The sequence below is a fragment of the Canis lupus genome, chromosome 5 (genome assembly GCF_048164855.1).
Source record: "Canis lupus baileyi chromosome 5, mCanLup2.hap1, whole genome shotgun sequence".
Lineage (NCBI taxonomy): Eukaryota > Metazoa > Chordata > Mammalia > Carnivora > Canidae > Canis > Canis lupus.
This window is the reverse complement of record NC_132842.1, coordinates 22057949-22073057: the sequence shown is the minus strand read 5'-3', so window position 1 is coordinate 22073057 and position 15109 is coordinate 22057949. Positions and strand designations below refer to the sequence as shown.

Here is a 15109-nt window from a genome sequence, read left to right as displayed (position 1 = left end):
GAATCATTAGTCAGAAAGAGGCATAGAAAATATCTCTCAACACATGAGAAGAAATGCCCTTTTGGTACTCTAAGAACATAGAGGAAAAAGGATATTGTGAAAACTTGGCAAATAGCTTTTCATACACCAAATAACTTTTTTAAAAAATATTTTATTTATTTATTCATGAGAGGCAGAGAGAGAGGCAGAGACACAGGCAGAGGGAGAAGCAGACTCCCCACTGAGCAGGGAGCACAATGTGGGACTCGATCCTAGGACCCTGGGATCATGCCCTGATGATCCCAGATGCTCAACCGCTGAGCCTCCCAGATGCCCCAAATAACTTGTTTTATAAAGAGAGGAAACACCAAAAGTCACTATAGGGTTCAGAAACATTGTTTTTATAATTTTTAAATAAATTCATCTGTTGGCTAATGTTTCTTTTCAGCTCTTACATACACTGTCTCTCTTCCTTTACACACACACACACTCTCTCTAACACACCATTGTGCAAGTCTCAGGATACAAAATAAAAGATGAGGTTTCTGTTCTGAGCAGCAATTATGTGTCCTCTTTCCCTCTTGATGTTCACCTCTGCTGCACGAAAATTCTAGTTGAATAGCTCATCATGTTAATGCAATACATGTGTCGCTGCAAGTACACTTGCTTTTTCCAACTATAAGGTCTTCCTGAAGGTCCAAGTGTTATTCCTTCGGTCCAGTGTGTTGTATTCTTAATAGAGCGGAAGGAACCACAATATCTTGCCACATTAAGGAATAGTAGATACAGAAAACATTTCACTGCAGGGGCGCCAGAGTGGCTCAGATGGTTAAGTATCCGGTTCTTGCTTGTAGCTCAGGTCATGATTTCAGGGTCATGAGATTGAGGCCCACGTGCTGGGCTCAATGCTGGGCGTGGAGACTGATTCTCTCTCTCCCTCTGCCTCTGCCCCTCCACTGCATGTTCTCTCTCTCCCCCTCTCTCTCTTGCTCTTAAAAACAACAAAAAATGTTTTGTTGTAGTTCACGATGACACCCTTACCTATTTATTGGTTGATACCAATGCTGATTGGAAAGGAGCTAGCTTCAGTATTATAGACTAACAACCTCTTAAAGGACAACCATCTTTCACACGACGCTCTGCAAGTCTTGCAAGTCTTTGCAAGACTCTGGCCAACAATCCTCTCTGCTCTGTGCTGCTTCTCTGAAGATGCCCCTCTCTGGCTTTCTTTCACCCTCCAACCCAGAAAAAGGCCAACCTCCTCCTCTAGAAACAGCTTACATTCCTCCTCTCTCACTCAAGAAAAGGAAAATCTATCTTTCTGGCCTCTTTTAAGGAAAAATGTAGCTGAACCCCAATGCAATTTGACCCATTATCTAATTCCAAGCGGTTTCTTTTTTTTTTAACATTTGTCATCCTTCCACCCCTTTTGTGTGTCTCCCAATATCAAATGTGAAATTTTTCACCACAGGGCACTTGACCTCGCCTACCCGACTTTCCTACCTTGCGTGGCTGCTAAGGAGTGACTCAGGTCACAGGACTCCAAAAGTTCTCACCTCGGCGAGTAAGGATCAAGTTGTCTTTGTAAGGTGTTCGTGGGATCACTTAGGACCTCAGTAACCACCACCACACTCCCGAGAGAATCGATAGCTGTTTTAACTCTTTATCAGAGTGTTAGCGTGCTGGGAAACATCATGTTTAGCTTTCTGTAAGAAAGGAACATTTTTTCAGGAGCACTGCAGAACGGCAGCGAGCACGGGTCCATAAGGCCAGTCACTTTGCTTCTCTAGTCTCCTGGTCTGTGAAATAACAGAAGAACTGATCTCACAGGCTATGCTGGTGAGGATTCAGTGAGCTGATCCACGGAAGGGGCTTGGAACCTGCTGGAAACCTAGGAAGTGCTCGGTGTTAGTGCTGTGACTATGCCTAGAGTTCATCTCTGTGCAGTAGCTGGGTGCCCCCAGGAGAATACTGAGCCTCTGGGCAAAGCATCTGCCTCTGGGCAAAGCATTTACCACTGTTTGGGCAACACACTTAATTTCAGTGTCTTTGGATATAAACGTGGCAATAACATCACCTGCTCTAGCGATAGGACAGGGGAGTTGCGAGGGTCAAAAAAAAGATAATGGCCTATGAAAGTAGTCTATAAACACGAAACCCTTATTATTACTCCTTGTCATCTGTGATTTGGTGTCCTTGTACAACTCTGACACTAATTCTGGCTTTTCCAATGCCACCAAGAAATTCTCCAACACCAGCTGGGTGTCCCACAGTTTAACTCAATTTTACACTCTCTGGAGGAAGCATCAGATCCCACGGGTGAAGGGCTCATGAGTGCCCGCCCCCTATCCCCACTTCAGATGCCAATCACAACTCCAGGTTCTCACCTGCTCTTCTGACCAAGTAACCTAGAAATCAGAGGTTCCTATGACTGCCCCCCCAACATTCCATTAATTTGCTAGTGTGGCTCTCCGATCCCAGAGAAACATTTTACTTACTGGTTGCTTATAAAAGGACAGAATTCAGAAGAGCCAGATGGAAGAGATGCGTAGGGCAAGGAACGGGGGAGGCGGAGGGTGTGGAGCTTCCATGCTCTCTGAGTGTGCCATTCTCCCCAAATCTCCACGTTCACCTACCCAGAAGTTCTCTGAACCCCATCTTTTGGGTTTTTATGGAGGCTTCATTACATAGGCATGATTGATTAAATCACTGACTACTGGCAAATGAATCAACTTCCAGCCCTCTTCCTTCTCCCCAGGTCACATGGTTGGTTTTCCTGGCAACCAGGCCCTGTGCTTTTTTTTTTTTTTTTTTTTAATTTGACAGAGAGAGAGAGAGAGAAAGAGAGAGAGCGCATGCACAAGCAGGGAGGATAGACAGGCAGAGGGAGAGGGATAAGCAGGCTCCCTAATGAGCAAGATGCTCCATCCCAGGACTCCAGGATCACAACCTTAGCTGAAGGTAGGCCCATAACCGACTGAGCCACCCAGGTGCCCCTACCAGGCCCCATCCTTAGATACAGTCTAAAAGTCACCTCATGAACATGCTCAGGAGTGGCCGAAAGGATTTGTTATGAATAACAAGATGTCCTTATTGCTCTTATCACTTAAGAAATAATAAGGGTTTCAGGAGCTCTGCCAGAAAGAAGGACAAAGACCAAATATTTATTTCTTGCTTTAAATCACAATATTATACCTTGTCATTGGCTCCCAAATCTCCCTTAATGACGAAGTCCCTCATTTAACTTATGCTAGTTTGAGTTTGTTTTCTATCATTTGCAACCCCAAGAACAGGTCTGGGAGATACTCAGCATCTGTTAAGTCTTTATCATATTTATTTTATCCTGACAGCAGAAACAGGGTTTCTGGATCAGAGGCAGACTGACTATTTACTTAAAAAAAACATCTTTACCCTCTGTCCCATTTTACCCCAATACAGTAAGGTGAGTGTCACATTGCAAACATAAAGGGGATCTGGGGGTGTCTGGGTGGCTCAGTGGGTTGGGAGTCTGACTCTTGATTTCAGCTCAGGTCATGATCTTAGGGTTATGAGATCGAGCCCCACTTTGGGCTCCACACTCAGTGGGGAGTTTGCTTGAGATTCTCTCTCTCCCTCTCCCTCGGCCCCTCCCCCCACTCGTGCACGCAATCTTTCTCTCTCTCTCAAAATAAATAAATCTTTAAAGGGGATCTACTCTATAGGAGAGGAATCCCCAAATTATAAATTTTGGTGCTTTATAGGATCTACTGCATACCTACCCCTTCCCCTTCAGGGAGGGAGAGAAACTAACTTAACAGAAACAAATCCTCTCTGGGGAGAGAAGGGGCAGATGGTCCCTATGTATTACAACACACATACATGAAAATAAATGAATGGCAAACAAATGGCTTGAGGGAAGATGAGCCTGTATCTCTCTCTGAAATAATTCACTATCTCTGTCTTCCAAGGAATGGTGACACTCCTTAAACCTAGGATACCAGTAAAGTTTGCTCAGAAAGCCCTGGCCAGTCAGAAACATGAAGTATTCACATTGTTTCCTGATAGCAGGTGGAATTTTTAAAAAAGATTTTATTTATTTATTCATGAGAGACACACAGAGAGAGGCAGAGACATAGGGAGAGAGAGAAGCAGGCTCCTCATGGGGAGCCGGATATGAGACTTGATCCCAGGACCCCCCCTTCATGCCATGAGCTGAAGGCAGATGCTTAACCCTGAGCCACCCAGGCATCCCAAGCAGGTGGAACTGATAGGACTTGGTGCCTGAATTTAGGTGGTGAGGTTGACCCTAAGATTTCTGGCTAGGGAGTTTCTGTATGGTGAAGCTCTCTACTGGGGTAGAAGATATGGAGGAAAGCTAGGAGAACAGGGCTGTTTTGAGGGGGTAAGCGGGGAGGTTCACGGAGTGGTGTATGATGACTTCATCATGGGACAAGTTGAGTCTGAGATGCTAGAGGGTCATCCAGATGGAGATGCCTGGCCAGCAGTTGGGCTGAATTTCAACAGCAGATCTGGGCTGTGGATATGGCAGTGGGGGTCCTTCATAGGCAGTGCTGTGAGACGGCCGTGGGTATGACTGCAAGGGCAATGTGTAGTATAAAGGACAGAGGACAGAACCCAGAGTTGGTCGACATCCGGGTTTCAACAAGCAGTGTGCACAGTGCAGAGCAGGGACCTTCAACTGCTGGGCCCATGCCACTCGGCGTGCGGACTGTTATCGAACAGGTCTGCTCACCCAGCTGTGAATCTAGGGCGAGAAATGAAGCAGAAATCCATCATTCCCTGAGGCTGATGGAAGCTGCTAGCAAACTGTTATATATCTTCAGAATTCCCCAAAGCAGGGCTACCTGGGTGGCTCAGTCGGTGAAGCATCTGCCTTCAGCTCAGGTCATGATCCCGGGGTACTGGGATGGAGCCCCATGTCAGGCTCTCTGCTGGGTGAGGAGTCTGCTTTTCCCTCTGCCCCTCCTCTGCTCATGCTCACTCTCTCTAATTAAAAAAAATTTTTTTTTTCCAAAGCAGTGGTTTACAAGCCTATGTTTTCAGCAACAGCTGGGGAAGTGAGTTTAAAGAAACACCAGCACTAGGTTTTATTTACCTGGAGAGGTTCTGAGTCTGCTCTATGGTGGGGCCTGAATGCGTCAGCTTTTCCTGCCTGTAGGTGATACTGATGTGCATCGGGATTCGAGTTCTGAAGTTACAAGCACAGGATCTTCCTACAAGAGCCACTTAATTATGGTATGGAGAGGGTGCTGCCATGTATTACAAAGGAATTAGTCTTTGTAGCCAGTAGCAAATAAATTATGAGTACTGGGCATCTGTCTCAAACTTACTGCTATGGAAGCAGTGCGCTCATACATATTTCTAGACTGATGTGTAAGGAGTTAGCACCTTTGCTGAGCCCCCTGGTTAACAACAAACACTGAGAAAATCATCGTACTTGCACAAAGGGAGAGGTTGCTCAGCTGAAGCATGCAGAGAGTGATAAGCATGGGAAAGGAGAGAGATCTTGCTGTTTGGTCTACCATTTTCCTAAAAAGCAGCTGGGAAGCAGCTGGTATAACCAAAAAATGATCATTGTTACATGGTAGCAACAGGATTAGGGAACTGGAAGATTCAAAGAATCATTAAGAGGAATAAGAACTTCTGGGGCACCTGGGGACTCAGTCAATTAAGTGGCCAATGCTTGATCTCAGCTCAGGTCTTGGTCTCAGGGTCGTGAGTTCAAGCCCCCATTCTACTTAAAAAAAAAAAAAAAAAAAAGTGGGACGCGTGGGTAGCTCAGTGGTTGAGCGTCTGCCTTCAGCCCAGGGCATGATCCTGGAGACCCGGAATCGAGTCCCACATCGGGCTCCCTGCAGGGAGCCTGTTTTCCCTCTGCCTGTGTCTCTGCCTGTGTCTCTGCCTCTCTCTCTGTGTCTCTTATGCATAAATAAATAAAATCTTAAAAAAAGGAAGAGTAACAACTTCCATTTTACTGCAATTTTCAGTTTACAAGGAACTTTAATATTTATCGTCTCACTTGAACACCACCCACTCAGCTCTGCTGCTTACGTAACAGGTACACTGTCCCCTTCTACAGCCGCAGAGGTCAGTCACCTGTCTGATCCCAGAGCCAGGTCTGATGCCCAGATGCCCTGAGTCCAAGTCACGGTTTTTCCCACAGCCTTAAAATATTAATTGGCACGGCTTACAATGCCTTCTGCTCCGATAATGAAATATGTATTGTACACAGGATGTGAACAGATGGCAGAGCGTGTGGAAGAGCTGGCCAGAGAGGGCAGGGGATGGAGAAGTGGCCCGAGGAGGTGGATGCACACAGGGCCTGGTATCAGGATGGGACCCTGTCCTGTGCTTGGGCCTGAATGTCTGTGTCCTCCTCAAATTGCTACGTTGGAATCCTAATGCCCAAGGTAGTGGCGTCAGGAGGTGGAGCCTTGGGAGGTGCTTAGGTCATGACAGTAGAACCCTCACGAATGGGGTTCGTGCCTTTATAAGAGAGGCCCCACAGAGCTCCCTACCCCTCCTGCCATGTGAGCACCAGAGAAGATGCCAGCTGTGAGCCAGGAAAAGTGTGTCCAGGCTGGTGTCCTGATCTCAGATCTCACCGGACCAGGCTGGTGTCCTGATCTCAGGTCTTTTGGCCTCCAAACTGAGAGAAATAAATGTTTGCTGTTCATAAGCCACCTAGTCAATGTGTGTTTCTTATAGAGACCCCGGAATGGACCGAGACGCCCCGTGTGGTCACTCACTGCGTGGAGCGGTCATCTCAACGCTTTCGGCTCCAAGTCCTCCCACGTGAGATGATCCAGGCTCTTGCATGGTCCACAGCCTCCGGTGCTCTCACTTCTGTTCACTGTGCTGAAGTGTTAAAGGTCTTATGGGAATTCTTAGCCAGCTAGCAGGTATGAGAACACTTACACCAAACAAGTCACAATCACTGTACAGAATGACAAAAATATTAAGCAGGGATTTGGGTATTTATGTCCAGAGCTTTGAAAATACAGTTTTCAGGGAGAGGGGGAGGCTTGTGATGTCTACTTCACCTAAAGAGCTTCGCTGGATCTCTCCCACAGCTGTTACGTCAACTGCTCCTCCACTGCCCACCTTCCTATTCCCTGGATCCTGAAAATCAACCTGCTTCAACAGGTTCTCCATGATGTCAAGGGTTGTCATAAAAGTCCTCAAACATACTTGCAACTTGCTTTAATTATTATGTCAAAATAGCCAACAAGAAGTCACGGCAAAGGCACAAACTTCCAGTTAAAAATTAAGTCAGTCCTGGGGATGTAAGGAAGAGCCCAGTGACTACAGTTAATACTGAATAGTGTTTCTGAAAGTTGCCAAGAGTGTAGATCTTAAAAGTTCTCTGCCACAAGAAAAAGTATTCGGTAACTATGTGCGGTGATGGGTGTTAACGAGATTAACATCCCGATTACTTCACAATAGGCACAAATACAGAAATCATGCTGTGCAACTAATATAATGTTCTAAGTCAGTTACACCTCAAAAAAAAAAATCTAAAGACAAAAGAAATTATGCAATTGCAAAATAGTTGAAAACTCATCGGGGATCCCTGGGTGGCTCAGTTGGTTTAGCGCCGCCTTCAGCCCAGGGCCTGATCCTGGAGTCCCAGGATGGAGTCCCACATCAGCTTCTCTGCATGGGGTCTGCTTCTCCCTCTGCCTGTGTCTCTGCCTCTCTCTCTGTGTCTCTCAGGAATAAATAAATAAAAATCTTAAAAAAAAAAAAAAGAAAACTCATCACACATTTCTATCTGTAGCTATACTCATTTTTAATCCCCTCGTCCTCCAAATACAGAAGTCAGCAAGAACAAAATTTAAAAGAGGATGGGGCACCTAGGTGGCTCAGTCGGTTAAGTGTCTGAATCTTGATTTCAGCTCAGGTCATGATCTCAGGGTCCTGGGATCAAGCCCCACATTGGGTTTTGCACTGATCATGGTGCCTGCTTAAGATTCTTTTTCCCCCTCCCCCTACTTTCCCTCTCTCCCCAAATATATAAATAAATCTTTAAAAAAATAAGAGTATAAACACATCATATAAAGTTTATCAGACTTGTTGGCCTGTTTATTTTTAGGTTTGTGGGCTATTTCCTTTCTGGTTCTGGTCTATTTTCTGGGTGCTTTGCTTCACTATTTTAGCATTTAACTGTGCTAGTTTATACTAAATAAGGTTCGAAAGGCACAGGGTCTGTGCTATTTAAATAGTGTTGTGTATCTCCTAGCGTGGTTTAGGACACACTCTTTCATTAAGTCTTCCCAAGTCCTGCAGCGACCTGCACCAGGACAAGGAATGTGGTCTTTTTTTTCTAGTGAACACTACCAACTCACACTAAAGTCGGACTAGAGCCTGGAAAGCAATTGCACCTAGTTTTTTACTTTTTATCCCAAGTAGAGGCTTTCATGTGAGCTTTGAAAAGCAAGAGACCAGGTGATGGAGTCAGGCAGACCTTTGCTCATAGGCTGCCACCTTCTAGCTAGTGGCATGCTAGGGCACATTTTCTTTCTTTTCCTTTTTAAAAAAGGTTTTATTTATTTATTTTTAATTTTTATTTATTTATGATAGTCACACAGAGAGAGAGAGAGAGAGAGGCAGAGACATAGGCAGAGGGAGAAGCAGGCCCCATGCACCGGGAGCCCAACGTGGGATTCGATCCCGGGTCTCCAGGATCGCGCCCTGGGCCAAAGGCAGGTGCCAAACCGCTGTACCACCCAGGGATCCCAGTTTTATTTATTTATTTGAGAAGCAGAGAGACAGAGAAAAAAAGCAGTGGGGAGAGGCAGAGGGAGAGAGCAAGCAGCAGACCCCTGCTGAGCAAGGAGTCCGACGTGGGGCTTGATGCCAGGACCCAGAGATCATAACCCAAGCCAAAGACAAAGGTTGACTGAGCCACCTAGGCAACCCTGGGGCACACTTTCGAGAGAGGACTCGAAATGTCAGGAATTTTGCAAGTCAGTGTTAGATAAAACCATTCTTAAAAATTATATTCAGGTTTACAAATAATTTAATTTAAAAATATAATACACGAATAATTTAATTAAACATGACATAAAAAACAAAGGTACTAATTACTTAAAGCACATCCTGTCCTATTTACAGTCCATTCCTGTTATCAGTGGTAGTCATGTTCTGTAAAACTGCCCCGAACACTGAATTTGAGTACAATATTAGAACCACTGTCATCAGGGGAATTACAGGGTTAGGATCCTGGGAGTCTCTGGTCACATTTTCACTAATGATCAAAACACCACCTCGTTTTGTTTGTGTTTCTGTTCAAAGACGTCTTATTTAATAAATATTGTTGATACATTAACGTTGAACTCATAGCCAACGTCCCAATGACTCATGCGTGAACAACGCTAATCTCAAATTTCTCGTATTCTCAAATTTCTCATCACTCTGCGTGTCTGCGAATGACTGCGAGAGCACAGTGAGGATTGATTTCGGGGTTACAAGTAAGTTTTAGCAAGTGGGCAGATTTGCAACTATGGAATCCCCAGATGAGGCTCCTGACCATGTACATCTGACCATGCTCTTGGGGTTGTTTCCCTTTACTGTGTCTTTTTGGTGGAAATACAACCCTGGCTACTGTGCATCTCTTTCCACCTCTTGTGTGCGGTGATATCACCCTGTTGTTTGAAATTGGCCACATGGGAGCATTTACACCATGGAAACTGGTAAATGCTCCAAGTAGAAGCTTCACCTGCTGATTGTCTAAATTTAAGAAAGAGATGGAGAAAATGTTAATAATGCAGATTAAACTTGTAACATACCATGTCTGGAACCATTACATTGAGAATAGCCCCAAAACAAAGGAAATACTACTCCAGCGGTCACTTTTAGCTGCTTCAGCAAAGAAGTCACTCAGTGATCGATGAACAAGTGAAGTTCTGACATGTTTCTCTTCCTTGTTTTAGTTCCATGTTAATCATTAATATAAAAACACACATAAATAGATGTTCATGTCAGAAGTACATCCTCTTAACAACTGCAACAGGTTGGCTGTGACAAAAATCAACGAAAGCATTCTGTGGGAATCACGTGTGAGATGCAACTTACAGTTATGTATTTGATTGTGATTTGCAAGTCGTGTCCCTTACATCCTTTATGAGGAACATTTATGACTTTAAATGCATTTATTTCCAGAGAGCTGGTTGCTTAAGCAACGTCCCACTGATTCTAGCCAAGTGGCCTCAACTATTTAACTCCCAAGCCCCAATCTATTGGGTAGTGGGGGTAAAATAGAGGGCGAACATAAATTCCTCACAAGGTTTTGAGAAATGATTGTATGGTTGTCTCTGACATACGGTTTCTAGTGTGGGGACTCCACACACGTCCGCCCCACCTCTTGGCTCACCTTGTCGGGAGAACAGAGCCAGTGTCCGAGCCATCGCTGTGCACACCTGCACCACGTTCCGGGGCTGCCCTGGACAGCCAGCTGTCTGTCTGTGTCTGTACCAAGGAGGTGAAAACTCACCACTAGGTGGCATAGCAAGACATCCTTGAGGGCTTTTCGTTCTTCGGGCATTATAATTGATTCGTAATAATGAGACGTATTTTACCCTTACCAGGCTAGAATGAAAATAAGTGAAATGTTTAAAGTGCACAGCCCCAGTGCTCTGTCTAGACAGCTCTAGTCTGCTGATCGGTGTTGGCACCCCGAGCAAAAACGTTATTCTCTGAGCCTGTTTTGGACAAGCATAAAATGAATTAAGCTTCACTTTTGGCATAGCCAATTTTCTTTCAACGAACGCACTGCCTCGTCTTCCTAGGCACACAGTGTCTCGTGACCACAGCTGGCTGCTACCTCCATCACGGTGGTGGGACCAGGTATGTCCAGCCTAATGAGGAGGAGTCAGAAAAGCCCCTCTCCCTCCAACCTTCCCACCAAAGCTCCCATACTCTGTTCTGGCGGTAACCTGTTACCTGCTTTTCACAGGTAACATGCATTGTAAATCAGGCCTTTCTGGAAACCGATGCTTTAATAAGGAGGTGACTGCATTGGCAGCAACGTTTAGCAGGGTTGGAAAGGGCTCAGTCTTCCAGCATTTTCTCCATCATCTATGTCCTGGCCCTGGGTATTCTTGGAGAGGCCACTTCTTTGGAAAGCAATTGACAAATGGCTTTTAGGAGTGAAGTCTGCATGGGCTCACCTGCCACCTACTGGTGAGAATGGTCACCCCCAAACAGTTCCTCACGTGTTAAACCACAGACTCCTATCTCTTTAGATGCCCCAGCACTTTCAGGAAATCTCAAATGTTCCCCCTGCCCTGACCCCCACAAAAAGCAAAATACATCAACCTTTGAGAATTAAAGTGATAAAAATCAGCTTGATTAGTTTTCTGTCCATGCGGATTCAGGAATAAAGATTTTGTAATGAAGCTGTTACTGTAAACATAGCTAGCTTAATGTGTTCTATGCTCTGATGTCTCCATTAATGGTTTTTACCAATAGTTTCACCCATCTGGGATGGTTCTGGTCATTTTAATGAAACCTTTCGAAGCTATTCCAAGTGGATCAATATTGAACATGATAGAAAACGCCAGTTTGTTTGTTTGTTTGTTTGTTTTTGTAGAGTGTAGACATTTCTCCCTGACTGAAACACAACAAAATGTTCCCTTGTGTTCTTGAATAAAACTAAATAAACACAAGGTGGATTTTAACCACAGTGTAAATTCCTAGGTGTCTACTCTGGAGTCTTTGATTAGAAGTTCAACAACCAGCATTTCAGACTACCAGGGAATGAAGAGCAAATTCTTCATAGCAATTCTGAAACAACAAATAATGGCTCAGAATGAATGAAAAGGACCACAAAATAGTTTTTTTTTTTTCTTCAGCATTTATTTTGAATTTTCATTTTTTGGATAACCAAGCAGCTCTGTAAGGAGAATGCACAGAAGAGTCATTCTGGCACTTTTGGATAGTACATACGATTTCTGTAATAGTCACATTCACTTGCTCAGTCCATACTCCACGTCTGGTGAGCAAGATCAGCCCATAGGATTCCCGAGTTAATACATAACCGTATATACAAACAGCCAATGAAACCATAATGGTGGCTAGTGGCCGAAGGGATGGAGGAAGGAAGGGGGAATCTCTAAAGTGTCCTCTAGTCTATCTTAGCTCAACAGAATCCACACCACACATGGGAACTAGAGAGAACACTGCGGTGAAATGAGAATTCGGAGCACAAACGGGCACTTGGCAGCATGCAGTTTAAAGAAAAGGGGTATCATTTAATAACTTTATAAAATCCAGGCAGTTCAATTAAAGGAGTTGAGAAAGAAAAAGAAGAAGAAGAAGAAGAAGAGGAGGAGGAGGAAGAGGAGGAGGAGGAGGAGAAGAAGAAAGGTGAGGGACTGTTGTTGTCACTGTAAAAAAGGCACTTGGAGTTAATGGGACCAGAATTTGAAGGACTCTCAGCTGATAAAAACTTCAGTACGATTTCATTTAAAAGGCTTGGATGTTAAGAGATGACACTCAGGAGTTCCCGAAAGGAGACGCCGAAATAAACCACCGAGAAGCAGAACAGATGAAAATGAATAAAATCTTTACAACCAAGTCGTGTGGGTTTTTTGTTGTTGTTGTTAAAAAAAAAAAAAAAGCAAACCCGAAACGAAACCTAACCAACGCAAGACACCTAAGCAAAATAAGAGCACGAAGCAGCGATGCATAGCTTTCCTTTGAGATAATGCATACCTCGAGACACTAAGTGCTAAGCTAATTTCTCAATAATAACTTCACAGGAGCCTTATCGTGATAAAATGGATTCAAGCAATGTGAAGAGTTTCATCTGCCCCCAGGATCTGAGGGAGAGCCGAGGTTATCAGCAGAACCTAGCAACATCACCTGTGGTTTCTCCGCGGGGGTGGACGCGTCCGAGACGCCGAGCAACACTCGGCCGCCGCGGTCAGCCACCTCCCTGGAGGCGAGGCGCCCGTTAGCATCATCCCTTATTCTGAGTAATAACTTGAATTCCTTTCTCTCGTGGGCACGGTGGACCGTGATGCAGTGAAAGTCCACGTCCCCGGATGCCGCCGTCTGACGCCTTCCACAATCAGGTCAACGCTTGGGTAAGAAAGAATTTTTTGGCAACTGTATCCTATTCCGCCGTCGGGTGGCTCTGCGGTGGCTCATTTAATGTTGAACGCCATCAGGGGCCTCTCCTCCCGTTTCTGCCACGGGCTCTTCTTGTCTTCTCCTTGGTCCTCCTCGTCCTCCTCTTCGTCGTCCTCCTGAGCAGATCTCCTCTGTTCGGGACTGGCTAGTGGCTCCGGGGGCACGTCCGAAGTTCGTTTTGTCGTCTCCTCCTGCAGGCTGGGCAGCTGGCCGCCGCTCCGCCGGCCAGAGCCATCCAGCAAGCAGCGCAGGGCACTGTCCTCCGGGGTACAGACGGTGGTGCCACACTCACTGCCGCTTTGGTCCATGTCGTCTAGGTACACGAGCTGCGTGTAGGAGGCGCTGTCCGCGGCCCTCGGCTCCTTCTGCGGGTGCTCCTGGACAGCTGGGTGGTTCTGCGCAAGAGACAAGGGGTCTCCTCTTCCCTTCCGGGCAGATTTTGGTTCATTCATATCCACGCCAGAATCCAAGCTGGCATCATTGCTTCCGTTCCTCCCAGCTCTTTGGAGATCAATGTACGAATGTCTGACGTGCGCGTTGGACCTGCCGTCCAGGGAGACGAACCAGGCCCGGGGGTGTGGGAGTGGCTTCCCGCCCCCAAGTTCCATCAGAGCCTTCTCGGTCAGGAGCTGGACCTCGCTGTTCATCTGAGCCAAGGCTGCATCGTTCAGGGATGCTGGGATGGAGAGAGACTCTGACATGGACGCACCTTGCGGCGTCCACTCCCGGGTGCCTGCGTCCTGCAAGTGCTGCTGGGAGATCGCCTGGCAGGACAGGGGCTGCGCCTGGATCTGAGAGGAGGGGTGCGGGAAGATCCCTGCGTGGGGACTGGAGAGCTCAGCCTGCAGTCTTTCAATCTCCAGCTGCTGGTCAGCCGGAACGACCAGGGGCTGGCCCACATAGGTATGGTCCCCCGGGAGTTTCATGTAGTGAGCGGGGATGACCAAGGCAGGTAATACCTTTCTGTAAACGCTGTCATTGACCTGGTCAACCGAACTACAGCAGATCAACTGGCCGGGCCTGGGGAAGGACGTGGGTCTCTCCAGGTGGTCTACTGATCGCGACATCATGCACTCTGTGGGCCTGCGGTCCAGCAGCTGCTCCTTTTCGGGAGATGAAGGCGCGGGGTACATATGTTCCTGAATGGTGAGCTTGCTGCCGGTGGGAATATGGTTCACAGAGGCCTGAGCGTCTCTGTCCTGCTTTTCAAACAAAGGCTGGGAAAGCATGGCGTTGTAGCTCCTCCTGTATTCGCTGTTGCCGGGGGACTCACAGCCCTCTCTTTCCACAGATTTCCTGGGCTTCAAGGGGAAAATCTCCACAGACTTATGGTACTCTTTTCCCAACGTCCCACTTGGTGTCAGGTTATCAAAGGAGATTTGGCTTTTGTCCTCTTCCTTGTGAGAGAGAAGCTCCTCCCGAGAGCTGAATTCTTGCGAGGTGCTGTAGGAAAGCTTCAGCATGGGGGTGTGCATGTCCACTTCTCCGTTGGAAGACATCATCTCTAAGTGGACCCCGCTCATCAGCTCCTTGGGCCCTGGGGCGTCCGGGCGGCCGTGGCTGGTGACCGCCAGCGGGCCAGGGAACTCGGACTCCCGACGAGAAAACAGCAAGTTGATGTGAGACATGGAAGTCGACTGATCCCTTTTGGAACTCTCCAGGGCTGCCGGAAGTTGTAGTTTTCTGTGGTGCTGACGAGGTTTCAAGCACTTCCGCCTGCGACCAGAGATAAAATCCAAATGCAAAGATTAAAGCATCTCATAGCAGTAGAGTTCCATGCAAAATCCCAATTCTCAGCTCCCACAGGAAGAAACAAAACAACTAACCAGCAACCAGAGGCCTTCTCCCCCCACACCCTCCGCCTTATTTTGATTCAGAACAGCATCACCTGCAGGCTGTTATATGTTCAACCAAGTTCCGCATTCACAAGCGGTCACCCAACAGTCGACAACAAACATGCTCAGAAATGCAACAGCCAGAGGCATCAAAATAA

The 15109-nt window shown here is 46.4% G+C and overlaps 1 protein-coding gene and 1 long non-coding RNA gene across 4 annotated transcripts in view; both read right to left on the bottom strand.

The window, feature by feature from the left end:
* Window positions 1-1070: 1070 nt before the first annotated feature.
* Window positions 1071-7126, bottom strand: LOC140632901 (uncharacterized). The gene is made up of 3 exons (XR_012030547.1): window positions 7023-7126; window positions 6729-6916; window positions 1071-1685 (listed from the first exon to the last, which is right to left on the bottom strand). It is a non-coding gene; the product is annotated as an uncharacterized lncRNA (long non-coding RNA).
* A 4687-nt stretch (window positions 7127-11813) lies between these two features.
* FAM171A1 (family with sequence similarity 171 member A1) overlaps window positions 11814-15109 on the bottom strand; it is a 131993-nt gene continuing 128697 nt past the window's right edge. For all 3 annotated transcript variants that reach the window (XM_072825693.1, XM_072825694.1, XM_072825692.1), the window contains one exon: window positions 11814-14832. In XM_072825693.1, the coding sequence (XP_072681794.1) occupies window positions 13131-14832 (1702 nt within the window). In that variant the 3' untranslated portion in view covers window positions 11814-13130. The remainder of the gene's footprint in view (window positions 14833-15109) is intronic.